Source organism: Halyomorpha halys, unplaced genomic scaffold (assembly GCF_000696795.3).
Source record: "Halyomorpha halys isolate HHAL.00 unplaced genomic scaffold, Hhal_1.1 Scaffold125.1, whole genome shotgun sequence".
Taxonomy (NCBI): domain Eukaryota; kingdom Metazoa; phylum Arthropoda; class Insecta; order Hemiptera; family Pentatomidae; genus Halyomorpha; species Halyomorpha halys.
The window spans coordinates 229,157-244,275 of NW_027108888.1; the positions used below are offsets into that span (position 1 = coordinate 229,157).

General features: G+C 32.0%; 1 protein-coding gene across 1 annotated transcript; it reads left to right on the forward strand.

Annotated features, from left to right (window-relative positions):
* Positions 1–3,675: 3,675 nt before the first annotated feature.
* On the forward strand, positions 3,676–14,782 carry LOC106678129 (tubulin beta-1 chain). Its single transcript, XM_014416468.2, has 4 exons — positions 3,676–3,772; positions 5,835–6,237; positions 12,674–13,105; positions 14,226–14,782. Exons 2-4 carry the CDS (start codon positions 5,843–5,845, stop codon positions 14,731–14,733), a joined length of 1,335 nt encoding a protein of 444 aa, XP_014271954.1. The 5' UTR covers positions 3,676–3,772; positions 5,835–5,842; the 3' UTR covers positions 14,734–14,782.
* Positions 14,783–15,119: the final 337 nt, after the last annotated feature.

Sequence of the window (15,119 nt, forward strand, 5' to 3'; positions counted from 1 at the left end):
CGTAATTATCTGTAAAGAAAATTCACCAAATTTTTGAGTATCACAAGGAAAGAATCCCCCATATGTCTCCTAGATTTTTATGAAACTGTTAGTAGTTTTTGAAAATGAATTAAAACCCTAAAGTATTGGCATTTTTCTGAATTTTATGACTTTTATACTAAAACTTAAAAAAATCTTTTAATCAAAAGTTTCTTTTGATAGTAGTATAGTCGATTTTATTGTCTCTTCCAACTCCGCAACTAATTCTAAAGTTCCGGAAGAGAAAAATATTTTATGACGAATTCTAAAAGAATGAATTTGAGCGCTATTTTATACCAGAGTAGATTTTTGTCTGATGAGTTCAAAACGCCAAAAACTGCCATAAAAATCTTCTCTCATTTACTAACTGAGGCATTGTATCAAAAAACATAATAGTATAATCGTTTTCATTCAATAGCTCATTAAATTGTCTTTATGATGCGGTCATTTTTTAACATAATATTACAATATTTAATATTATTAATTTTTAAAAGAATATATTGGGGAGTGGGTAGCTCAATGGTAAGACACTGTGCTACTAACTCCAAGGATCCGGATTCGAATCCGGCTGTGTTAGATAATTATTTTCTGTTTCATTATAGCCGTTTGTTAGCCCAGTGGGTTCGGAAGCCCTCTCGGGTCTACAAAGCCTCATTAAGTGGGTTCCCTTAATTGAGTAAAACTCTGGTGGTCGATTGTGATCACCTTCTTGCTCAACCGTTGATCTAGTTCTTCCTTACAAATCACTGCATCCATGATCCTTCATAGTTTGTTTTGATACAGATACAATATTAATTGAAATATTAATTTCAACAAAATATTCAATAATGTAGATGAAAGTCAGGCATTGCTTCTTCTTATAGCATAGGCAGGAATGGAGTACCCATTGATGTTTTTTTGAGTTTATTAGGTCAGATTATTATAGGAAATTATTATTTTTTTAAATCAATCATTACAATTTATTGATACGAAAGTTACAAGTTCAGTAATAATGTCTAAATGTATTTTTTGGAAAATTTAAATTTTCTTAGCTTTTAAGCACAATTGCAAATTTTATTTTACATCTTCGACAAGAAAATACACTTTTGGCAACTTAATTTTTTCACCTGTGCTGCTTTGTACTAATTTATTTCTTAAACATTTATAATTTGTTTCAACTATTTTTCTTACTCACTATAAAATATAGGAAACATTTGTATTCATGAAGGAAACGCAAAAATATATGTTCTAGGATTCTAATTCGTATTTTACGCTTTATACACTGAAGAACCAAAGTTGGTTGTCTTCTTCATAATTAATGTCTTCCAGTCTTGCCCCCACTCATTAAACCCTCTAATCAAAGAAAAAGGAAATTACACTAAAAATACAACCCGTAGATATAAACAAAAAATAACTAAACATATATTAATGTAAATATAAATCAATTATATGTATTTCATGTTACTCAATGGTACTCCCCCCCCCCCAGGATTTATTTCACAAAACTGTAAAATAGATTAATTTGTAAAATGCAATTAGTATCAAGAAAATTGTATTGTGCAAAAGTGTTTCCCAAAGCAGTATGGTAAATGTTGTACATTATATACTTATGCGTTAAAAAAAATATATTAAGATCATTGCTTAGTGAGCAATGATAAAGAGGTGATATTACAAGTTTTGCTGAATTGAAAATTTTAATATCGTTTTAATAAAATTTTGAAAATGAATCCCATAACTCTCGACTGTTATATCTCTTCCTGAGTACGTCGCTGGGTACCCAAGGGAGAAGCATAGCTGGATACTCCCAGTAATAACTTTAGGAGAACAAAATATTCAACCGCATTCTATCAAGAAGATTACGAGGATTGTGAAAACGCTTAAAACTAAGGGCGCTGAGATTAATTTCGAATATTAAACCAGGGGCTTGGGGTCATCTAGGGAGGAAATTAAAAAAAATAATGGAAAAGTATGTATACAAAAAAAGTGTGTTTAAGAGAGGCCACTCTCTCAAAACCGGATTTTAATTAGGAAAACTCTAATTACATACAGCTGGCAACTTAAACCACAAGTTCTAACATTGCAAATGATTATACCAGTCCAGTCTAAACGGACTTGAGAAGGATTACAGCCTCTGAATTATAATTTATAATTTGAAGTACACAGATAATGAAAGAAAACTTAGGAGGGGAAAAAAAAAAAAAAACTCAATGAAATAATTGATCGTAATTATCTGTAAAGAAAATTCACCAAATAATGTATGAGTATCACAAGGAAAGAATCACACATGTGCCTCATAGATTTTTATGAAATTTTTAGTAGGTTTTGAAAATGAATTAAAACCCTAAAGTATTGGAAGTGTGACAATATTAAGGGCAAACGTTCCCCTAGAACTCCTAAAATATATAAAAATAAGTAAAAATTTTTAATGCAATTCAGGATCTTCCGGAGTCCATGCTCTTTCCTCTACAAGTGGGAACCGAGGTTCCGGGTTTCTCACACTGAATGTAAATATTATAATTAGGAATGATAGTGTTTAAGATATTATTTTACTCTTAATTTGACTTTTTATTATACCATTCATAATAGTATGAAAATATGACAGACAGCAATATAACACAATACAAAACCATTAAAAATTTTAGATAAACTAAAACAAATAAATTATTATTTAAAAAAAAATGTTCTTGTACATTCTTTGATTGTGTTACTTTTGTTTATAATCTTTTCATTTATTTTATACTTGTTAATATTGTTCAAACAAAATTAATTGTATCTAAATTAAAGTCTCAAAACATTCTTTATTTTTTAAAAGTCCAATGTTTAGGATAATTCGGTCATCCTCGAGGAAAATCTTAAAAACCAATTTACACTCACATAAATTATTTAAAAGATTTTTTGCAGGCTATTTTGCCCAGGTCACTAGTTTCAGAAAAAATTACCCTATTTTGTCACTATTTCATTAATATTAAATTATGAATTATAATCAATTTAATTGTTTTACATTTTGCTACCATAACAAATAAGAGGCCGAAACGTTGGACTTTTGAGAAAATAAAGAATGTTTTGAAACTGTAATTTGGATACAATTTATTTTATTTATCTTCCTGTTTATAGAAATAATGAGAGTTTATTTATTTATTTATAGATAACTTATTTTAATCCTAGTATAAATGTGATAATTTATCATTATTACTTATTGCCTAAGGTTGTAGCAGATTGTAATATTTATCAATAAATATAATTCTAAGGTTGCATAATGAAAATATCGCCTTAAAATAGTGATTTTCTGAGTAACAACGTACAGTTTTTCTCAAAAAATAAAAACAGCTCAGATATTATTTCCAGCCACCTCCCCTAAGGTTTTTCTAAAATACTTACATTTTTCTTCTCTTTACATTCATAGTGAAGTTTGCACTAATTCACATCAAAATGTATGTTATTTAAAAGGAATTCGACATTTTTAGGTCCAGTAAAATTACGTTTTGGAAAGCGAAAACTACTCATACAATCTTTGATTATTCTTATATATTATAAATATACTTTATCGGAAAGATAAAAAAATTCCTAAAGATTTTTTCAAAAATGTATTAAATCGGACTTAAAAAAACCTCTTAATGGGAAAAACTTCAATACATAACAGAAAAATTGAGTCAACATGTTTCTCAAATACAAGATTAAAATTAAATTAATTAACAGCTGTTAAATCATGACAAGATAAATTATCAAGAAGGTTGCAAGAACTTTTTTTTCGGCAAATCTAAATTTAAAATATTAAGTAAGTATTGTTACAAATCAGTAATTTAGTTTATATTTAATCCCCATCTGATATCTGGTGAATAAATTTAATAAATAATAAAAATCATTTCTTGAACATTCTAGATAAAAAATAAATTTTGAGTTCAAATGAGTAAAATTTTGTACATTTTATGAACTATTGACCTTGAAATAATCTTAACTCGATCAAGTGAATCCATCACTTTTGTTTTAATGTTGTTCCTATTTACTTCCTCGCAGTGTAGTATTTATGCAAATGTATAACGCGTATATACATAACATTTAAGGTTATGTATGACAGATTAAACAGAATAACCAATGTTCATTAAATTTTTACTGCATTAAAAAGAAAAAAAAAGGCTGGATTAACTCTGAATAGAGATATGGTTAAAGAGTACAATTTGATTGTTGTAAACATATTGCAGAATGATTTTGTATCATTATCTTAAGGCATACAAATTCATTAAAGCTAACTGGTTATTTCCTTCTGTACTTAAAAGACTTGATATCCTTTAGGAAAAAAATCTTCTATTGATCAAGTTTTTGAGGTTATATTATTCCATACATGAAGATGGTTTCGTTTTGTTAAAATCGATAGTAATTTATAGTGTGTTATGTCGATTTTAACTATCATGGTTAGATAAAACTGGTAAAAATGTTGATAACTGTGATATTATTTTGAACTTTACATGAATTTTTCTTTCTTATATCAGTTAATAATCCCTAACATAAATATTTTCATGAAAAAAAAAATCTATATCACTTAAAAACGAAACCGTTCCACTATTAGGAAATTTTCTAAATCCCGGCATGCAAAAAAAATCCGCATTCAAAATCATCAAAAAAACAAAGGAATATAATTTTTTTTATGGGTCAATAATCGTTTCCAAGACAACTCTACGGCCGCTGATGCCAGTTTATTCCACCATATAAGTCTGAAATAATTATTCTGTATTAAAATATGTGAAACTTATGAAATGATCTAAGTTTATTATTAAACTTGATTATCGTTTAGACAGACGTTTTGTCATTTTAACCCTGTTCAATGATAAGTCTACAAGAAATAGAATTAAATATTAATTTATATAATATTTTTAAGGCAATTTTTATTTAGGGTGTTTCGATCTGCTACCTAGTTGTTTACTTAAAAGTAGTGAACAAAAAATATGATTCTCAGTATTTAAATTCAGTAATTAAAAATGAGATTAAGTTGAAATTCATCAACCATTAATATTATCACCAGTACCATTCTTCCCGTAGATTCTTCCAATAAAAAATGAGGATAATAAAAGGTATTAATTGTTTCCTTTATGACCACTCAGGAGCCTTTGGAGGTCTATATAAGATACACCAGTACCCAGATACACCAAAGTCTACCCAGTCGTTTTGAAGTTATGCTAAGATCCCCAAAACCAAGCAAAAATTAATAACAATCATCTTTGATGGTAATTATAATCAGCGAGGTTTACCAAGGTAGTTGGCAGGGAGCGGTATGGCCGGCCTGGAACGATGTCTTTGATCCAGAAACGCAGAATATGAGTGGTGGGGGGTCTGATTGGCTTGTAGATTTGGCATGGCTGGCTACAGTAACGACATTTACTATATCTGAACTAATAATTTGAACCATGGATCACAATTGTAAAAACAGAGGTTCAGATAGTCAAAAGAAACCTGAAAAAAGAATCGAGGATACGTGGATCATTGAAAAACTAAAACTAAAAAGGGTAAAATAAATAAATATTATGTGAATTCAAAAGTATCATAATATTTATATAATAAATCAGCCTTGGTGGGCAATTCAATATTTTTTGGTTGTTGTGAGTTGGTTCCAAATGTACATGGACAGATTCAGAAACGAGTCAATTTATATTTTTGGAAACTGTTGAAGAAATGGAACGGCTTATAAAGGGTATATACCCAAGTGGTTTGAAACCATAGTAGTAATGGAATAACTAAAGTCTTAATGTAAGTTCAAAACTATTTAGATCACAAGTAATCATATTAGATATAATTATATTAGATGCATAAATAAATAATATTTTTCATTTTTTTTTTTAAATTAGATGTCAAAATGAGAGAAATCTGTCACATTCAAGCGGGCCAATGCGGGAACCAAATAGGAGCGAAGTTTTGGGAAATTATTTCGGACGAACATGGAATCGATAAGACGGGTGCTTACATCGGAGACTCGGATATCTTGCTAGAGAGGATTTCGGTCTACTACAATGCTGCTTCGACGGGAGTTTACGTGCCGAGGGCGGTCCTGGTGGACATGGAGCCTGGGACGATGGACGCGGTGAGGTCGGGCCCTTTCGGCATGCTCTTCAGGCCGGATAACTACGTCTTCGGGCATTCCGGAGCCGGTAACAACTGGGCCAAGGGACACTACACGGAAGGTGCAGAGCTCATCGATCCCATCCTGGATGTAGTGAGGAAAGAGGCCGAATCCTGCGAATGCCTTCAAGGGTACGTAGTTTCTATTTCCTTTCTTCACTTAAAGTGTTCACAATTTCTTCACTAACAGGTGTGAAGGCCAATGTTCCAATCATCCATATCAATTTGGTGTAATCGACCATTATTTTTTGACTCTCTTAGTTTTAAGAATTAATAACTTAGTAACTATTATTTTTACTGAAATTTTTACAGGATATATAGTAAAGGAAATTATTACAATTGTGAAAAATTTCGAGTTCAATTGTTCGACAAAAATAAATTTTGAGGTCTCCTGAATCCAAAAAACGAAAGAGGACGACGGTAGAAACGTTTAACGCTGCTAACCACCAACCCAAATGTTGTTAGTTCGAGCCCCGGATCCACCCGAAATTTTTTCATACATATAATTACCACAATATTCACTCAGAGCCTCCCACCGGGCATTTGTGAGGCAATGTGAGGCACTCACAAATAGGCGTGGGAGGGACGAAAGCAGCCTACGAAAAGTTCGTCAAAAACACGCAAGGCCTTGGCCGTGGACCACCAATGTTGTGCCAATAGAAGAAGAAGAGTGCAAAAAACATAGTCCTGCAAAATGTGTGTTTGTAGTTCAAAAACAAAAAGTTAAACAAAACTGAAATTAAATTTTCGATAAAATCGACCGACTGGAAGTGTCACCTTATTGAATCGATTTTTCACATGTTTTCGATTTTCTCGAACACGGCTAAACGATTTTGATTAGAATCGCGATGTATAAATAAATGGTCTTTAATATCAGCTAGGTTTTATCCACATTGAAACAGTATGACAGAGCTTAAATAACGAATTTCTTAAAAAATCATTCTCTAAAGTATCTTTAATTTTGTCTATTTGAAAAAAAATTAAAAGGTATCATTGTAAGAAAAAATTTACAATAGATAAACACAATGGATATTTATGAGTTTTAAGGATAAAAAAAGGAAAAATAAAAATATCCGATTAGAACGAAAAAAGCTGAGACCGCTCGATCAATCCCGATTAAATTAAAGCTTCATCTTTTGTTAAACTGTTGTATTCTTGGCAGGAACAAAATTTATAATCGTCATTTCATAAAATAAAAAATAATTGTTCATATGTTTCGCCTTCCATGATTTTTTTTTTTTAAATAATTTATTTATTGATATTTTACAACTCTATGGACGTATATAAAACCAATAGATTGATGTTAGTTAAGCAATGGCATGCCACAGACATGTGGAGAATCTACCCATCGAAAGAACTCCAATCCTGGTCTTTTTTAAAAATTATTTATTTATTGATATTTTACAACTCTATTGACATATATAAAACCAATAGATTAGATGATAGTTAAGCAATGGCATTCCACAGACATGTGGAGAATCTATCCATCGAAAGAACTCCAATCCTGGTCTTTTTTTAAAGTTTTTTTTTATCACAAAATTAGTGATAATTTCAATATAATCCCACCGATCTACACGAAAACTGTGACAAAGAAATTTTACAATCATGAATACATATTATGTTCGTTAGTTTGTTGGTTCCCGAGAAATGATTCAATAAAAATTATTAAATATAAAGAGATCTAAGACTATATTCAGTAAAAAATATCTTCAAAATATAAATAATAAATTAGTCAATTATCATTCCGTACTAATGATCAGTCACTTTTGTTTTTTCAGATAGACAATTATTTTATTTTCAATTGGATTTTCTCGCATCACACAACTTTCACTTACAAATTTATTCTGGTCTCAAAATTTGTTGTAGATTGGTTGGCATGTGTTGAAGTTATTGCTTTTGTTATTTTCGAAAAAATAAATTTTAATATCAGAGAAGGCTAAAACTATGAACATTTTTTTTTCTGATTTTCTGATATTAAAAACATTCATATTTCAGGATTTCTGGAGGTAGGGATAGTGTTTGATCACCGCCTTACCTGAAACCACCGTCAATAACATTAAATCAACTCAAACCTACTCAAAGTTGACAATGCTATATCCAATCGTAATAGATAATCTGAATTAAAACTGTAAATAACTCTTCTTATTTTTAAAACAATATTCCTGCCACTACTGATTCATGGCAGTGGAGTGTTGGGAGCGGCATCTCTTACGAAATGGAAAAAATTGCAATCGTTTCGAAAAAAGGCTAGGGTATGATTTACTTTAAATTTCTATCAGAGAGGTAGGAGCGGATTAATAGGAAATATGTAGAAAGAAGGAATTGGCGAAGTTTATAGAGTAGTCTTGGATGCCAGACTCGATCAAAAGCTGTTCAACATCGAGTAAGACTCCCGTGCAGTACATTCCGCGCCAAATGCGGAAGGTATGACATCAACCACTCCATGATACTGTTTCGTGGTAGAATGGGATGTTCTAAATCCAAACTGGTGGTAAGAAATAACATGATATGAATCAAGGAATGGATAGAGGCGTTGTAATAAGAGTTTTTTTTAGGATTTTGCCCATAATGTGCACGAGGGAAATAGGACGGTAGAAAGATGGATATTCAAGTGGCTTGAAAGGTTTAGGAGACATTTTTATTATGGACTATTTCCAAGGGTCGGGAGAATAAGTGGATCGGAGGGTAGCATTATAGATATAGGTAAGGAATAGGATGGCTTTACGAGGGAGCTGTTTCAGAATATGGTAGGTGATAAAATCGTGGCCAGGATCTTTTTTAGAAGGTAATTGGTGGATGATGTTCATTATTTCTGAGAGATGAAAGGCTTTAGGAGGAAGGGTCATTTGGAGTGGAATTGTTATCTCTGCTTCAACACGTTCAAGATGGGTTGGATTAAGGATATCAGGATGGGGGTTAAAAGTACTGAAGAGGTGTCCACTTTGAATAAATATTTGAGTTTTTTCTTCATCTGATCATGTTCAAGTCTTATATCCAGTGAGAAGTGGATAGTTGAATGATTAGTTAGTTTTCTTTCATCATCAGCTCAAGAACATCGCTGTCTCCCTCATCATCTTGGCTCTCAGTGCCTCATAGGCGTAACAGGCGATCATTTTAGATTAGCTATGTGACCAACGCACTGTTCAATTTGCAAAAACGTATTTTTGCGTGTACTAAAATCAATATTATTACTAATATTGTTACTAACCATTTATTACTGTTTACATAAGATTTTATCTTATCTCCACCAAGTGAGATTTTATCATGTAAAGGTTACACAAGGTTTTTCCTAAAGTAAGAATACCCATTTTATGAGGCTGGATGAATGCCGAAGCCATAGGATTAACTCACGGCAACATTAACAGAATAAATAATTATCTGGTGAGATTAGGTTCAAATCTGGGTCCTAGGAATCAGCACAGTGCCTTACCACTAATCTCCCACCCATTTATAAAATAAATATATTACTAACCTATTGTATTTTACCTTATTTTTTATAACTTAATCTAGCTTTAAGAAACCTAAGGTGGGAACTTAACATTCTTACGGAATTGTTAACATGGCAAAGTAAGGTACCTAAAAATGGTGTGCTTTCTCATTGTAAGCCTTTTGTGATTTAGCCATTGCAGGAACTTGCCCGGTCTTCACGCCGGTTCTTTTTTTGATATTGTTGTTTTAAGTTACAAGAAACTTTGAAAAATGTCTTTAAAGTCTGCACTACCATAAGATATATATGTATTATTTGTTATGTTAAATCATATAATTATAAATAAATTTTATAACATAACATTGCTGTTAATATTGTAGCAATGTATTGTAGAAACATTGGATTGGACTTAATTCGTGGAGAACTGTTTATATTTTTTTCATACATAATTTTGAAAATATTATTAATTATTAATAATTGTTTTATGCCAGGTTGAGCTAAGGCCAACTCCATTGCTATGGGGGCTATCAATATTTGCAGTTTAATTAAACTTATTGACTTATAAATTAATTAATTTAAGTTTTCTTTGACAGAGTATCTTCTCCAGCCTTTTCTGTAACTGGTCCAGTTAATTAATAGAACAAGTTAAGTAAAAGCAATATAAATATTTGAAGGAGCCTCAATTATTGCATGTAATTCTAGACTGATTCGACTGAAAGCAATTGTATAAATTAAATGGTAATTAAATTGCAAGCGTCCAGCTAATAATGATAATTAAAATGTCTTCTATTTAACGAGGGTTCAGATTAACAACGTAACAGTAGAAACAGTAAATATTATGGGTTTCACATCTTTGGGGACCCAGCTCATAGAGTATAAAAATATTCATGTAAAATTTACACTACCTCTGGATATCCTTGATGTACATTTTTATTTTGTAGAAATGTTTTTCTGAAACGAAAAAAAAATCTTGAGCATTTTCTGTAAAAATATTATACTTTTCATATTTATAAGTAAATTTATTGTGAATTTTAGTTTGAGAGATAAAAAATTATAAAGTTTTAAGTAAGTAAGACGTATTTTTGAACAATGTTCTAATTTTTTCTTTATTTTAAAAGCTTACATCTCGGCAGTTAAAATTTTTTAAAGTATAAAAGATTAAACAACTTCAAATATTGATAGTGCTTCCCAAGAGGATTAGGAAAAACCCTAGGCAACGAACTAGTACAGCAAGTTAGACTAAAAATAAATGTGTTTATATATAACGTTCCCGGTTTCGGCACAAATTATCTTTTACTGTAGTGAAACTAATAATAATAGAAGAGAGAGGAGTGCAAAATAAAACGCTTGAATTACTCTCAAAGATTGTAAACTCTTACCCCTCTGCTGACTTTTCTCGGGAAAGCTTGAGGCCGAACTCCCTCATTCTCAGGCACACGCTCTTCAAATATTTCACATGGTCACTCCCTGATTTGCTGAACACTAGTAGGTCGTCCATAAAAACCTGATAAACTGCTTCGTCCAATCCCTGCAAGAATTCGTCCATAAGTCTCTAGAATGTTACAGGTGTGTTTTTCAAACCAAATGGCATCGTGATAAATTCGTGTGGTCCCTTTGAAAAGAAAATGCTGTTTTGTGCTGATTTTTTTTTTTTTGTTAAAATTATGATTTAAAAAAAAAAATTAAAACGGTGCGTCCACAGAACATTGTATTTGATATATTCATTTTATTTGACCTATGCAAATTTTTATAACTCAACTGTCTGGTAGAATGTGGTTCCCTATTTGAGGGCCGGACAGACTTACAATTTATTTGTCTATTTCAATTTATAAACTAGTTAGATGAGCAGAATACAAGACTTAATTATGAAAATATTGATGATTATATATATTTCACTAACATTACTTTTGTAATAATATTAGCTGCCCTACCATTTTTTTTAATAAAAGTAAATGTAACATAATTTATATTTTGGGTTGAAATTATTTATTGGATTATCGCTTTGGTTTAAATTTATGTTTCAGGTATCTCTTGGGTTTAAATTTACGTTTCGGATTATCAATTAGGTTTAAATTTACATTTTGAGTTATCACTTGGTTTGAATAAATGTTTTGGAATATCACTTGAGTTTAAATTTATGGTTTGTGTTTTCACTTATTCCTTTCTAACTCTCTTTGCTACGTGTACAAATTTTTACCACGATGCCTTAGTACGAATATAAAAATTTCTCACCAACTAATTACTCTTGCACCTCTCATAGAAAAAAGTAGACATTTCACACTTTTATAATATATACTTCAACTTTAATAAAATGTACTTTTTATAAAATAAATAAAAATTATCTATGCTTACGTAAAAAAATGTGAAAGAGAGAGTTGAAGGTCTTAGAACCAAAAATAAATTTATGAAGAGCAAAGGCATCTCGAAATCGACCTAGAAATTTAAAAAAAAAACTCCCAACTTTTATCCGCTTGAAGATGAATTAGTTAATAAATTAACTCTTATTATTAATAAGACAAAGTTAATAAGTTGCAACTTTTTTTTTCGCACCAGTTTCATGTTAACTGGAAGGCAAAATACCTGAATTGCCAATTTTGGCAAAAAAATGTTAATTGACATGTTTCCAAACACATTACACTTGGAATTTGACGTTTTCGTAGGGAATGTAACAACCTTTAATTTTGAAAAGTATACAATTTTCAGTGCAACGCAGCAAATTCGAGAACTGCGCCAAAAATGGATCTTACACCTCTATCTTGAAAAACTAAAATCTACTAGAATTTATTAGGCGATGTCCAGAGGACCTTCCCTTATATATTCCTGAAACTTTTGCAATACGACATTTAAAGCAGCAAAGCTACTTCTGTCGGCGTACATTGATATGATTATTGAGTAGTCTCAGTTGAATTAATGTGGAATGTAATCAATCGAGATGTAATTTGTTAATAATTATTGAGAAATAATTATGTTTCTAAACTTTGTAGACCTTTCTCGTTTTATTTGTTATAGACACTGCGGTGACTTAATGCGCCCCTGTATAAAGGGAGACATTTTCTTTTCGTTAGTTAGGTATATAATACAATATTTTACTTTGTTTCAGATATGAATTTATAATTTGCAGTATTAACGTTATTAGTACAGGTTCCAGCTGGCCCACTCGCTAGGAGGCGGTACTGGATCCGGGATGGGGACGTTGCTGACGGATAAAATCCGCGAGGAGTATCCGGATAGGATCATGAACACATTCTCGGTGATGCCGTCGCCCAAGGTCTCCGACACGGTGGTGGAGCCGTACAACGCCACCCTATCCATCCACAGGCTCGTCGACAACACGGACGAGACCTTCTGCATAGACAACGAAGCACTCTACGACATCTGCAACAGGACGCTGAAGCTGACGACGCCGACCTACGGCGACTTGAACCAGTTGGTCTCGGTGACCATGTCCGGGGTCACGACCTGCCTCCGGTTTCCCGGCCAGCTAAACTCCGACTTGAGGAAATTGGCGGTGAACATGGTTCCCTTCCCGAGGTTGCATTTCTTCATACCGGGCTATGCACCACTCGTCGCCAGGTAAATTAAAACAACATTAACATAATTTGTGTCTGTGGAGAAGAGCATCGATGGGGTCCGGTCAGCAAATGTTGTTGATTTGATTTGCTTACCGCACCCTCACTCCCTGACCATCTTCTCCACATACTAATCTACGATCAACAGTTAACACCTCATCTTAAATTTTTTTTCAAAACAAGATAGTAAATAAATAAAAAAAAATCTCAAAAGCCAGTACAAAAGTAATTAAATACAAGATTTGGATAATATATTGATACTTCACAATAATATTTATTTTACTCTCTTTTGTATGAAATATAAGAGGAAATATTACGATAGTGCAAATTTAAAATGTGGAGGACGCGATAGCTAATCACATCGGGGTGAAGGTCCGTCCTCCTTAGTGCTTAGTTCATAACGGTGTGGGTTAGATTCTCATCTGAGTCAATCAATAATTATTTTGTTGCTCCAAGAATTGAACCTGACACTTCAATTCGGTGGCAGAATAAGTCCTCAATGTAGGATTTAGCCCTTAAAAAATAAAAATCAAATCTGAGTTTTCAATAGAAATACACATTAAAGAACTCCTGAATTCAATTAACCAAACATCGCGAAATGTTCTCTGTGTCATAAAGATATGTGAACTGCCTAGCTTAAAAACAAGGTGACATAATGTATTTAATGTGTAAGGCAAGTACATGCGTTTAAATTTTTTTCTAAAATCAACTCACCCGCCACTTTATATAATCGCTTTAAATCTACTTAAAATTTTCTAAAAAACGGATATATTAATTTGGATTAAATTCGATATAACTATATATATACATTTACATGGTCTATTGCACGCGACAATCATATCAATGGGACTAAGTTTAAAAAGTGCGCCCAGTTTGAAGTTATAGCAAACCTAGTCCCATGTATTTATTAAGTATGCCAGATGGCTTATTCAAATGGTCCTATTTTTATTCCTACTGAAATAATATATAGGTATAAAATGTTTTATAGGTTTGTCCACTTTTGCTTTCGTATCCGCCGAGATATAATTTTATAATACCAATTTTATTTTTTATACATTGGTTTAATCAAGAAATAACTTATTTATTTCAACACACTGTTTTACTAATATCTCATTTTTTCCCAGAGGTTCTCAGCAGTACAGAGCTTTGTCAGTTCCTGAATTGGTGACGCAAATGTTCGACAGCAAGAACATGATGGTAGCTTGCGACCCGCGCAACGGCCGCTACCTCACAGTCGCCGCGATCTTCAGAGGAAGGATGTCCATGAAAGAAGTCGACGAACAAATGCTCAACGTCCAGAACAAGAACTCGACCTACTTCGTCGAGTGGATACCGAATAATTGCAAAACTGCCGTATGCGACATCCCTCCGAGAGGAACGAAGATTGCAGCAACTTTTATAGGAAACACGACATCAATCATGGGACTGTTTAACAGAGTATCCGTACAGTTCATGTCAATGTTCAAGAGGAAGGCTTTCCTCCATTGGTATACGGGAGAAGGAATGGATGTCAGCGAGTTTAGCGAAGCCGAGAACTTCTTAAACGATCTCATATCTGAGTATCAACAGTACCAAGAAGCATCAAACAATTCCGATAGTGACGAAGCGATGGACGAACAAGAAACGATGTGAAGATTTTTCTTTTTTGTAACTGTTTACTAATAAAAATTTTCAGTGATAATTTTTCAACTTTTTTTTTTAATTTATCCTTTAACCTTAAATTAGTAAGGACAGTTTTCAGGAAAAATAGATTTTTCAGTCGGGAAATTGGAAGTTTCGAAACCACTATTGTCTTTATATTTAAAAAAATTATTTTTATTATTTCATGATTAGTAAATAGAAACATACCATATTATTCCAGATAAGCATGGTTGTACTTTAGGGGTAAAAATAATTTTAATGAAAATTTCCTACATTTTCCTTCGATGTTAATTTGTGTGAAAATTGCTCATTTCTAAGATACAAGTATAATAATGGTGTGTGACACCTAGAAAATTGAATATTTTTAGAGTAACTAA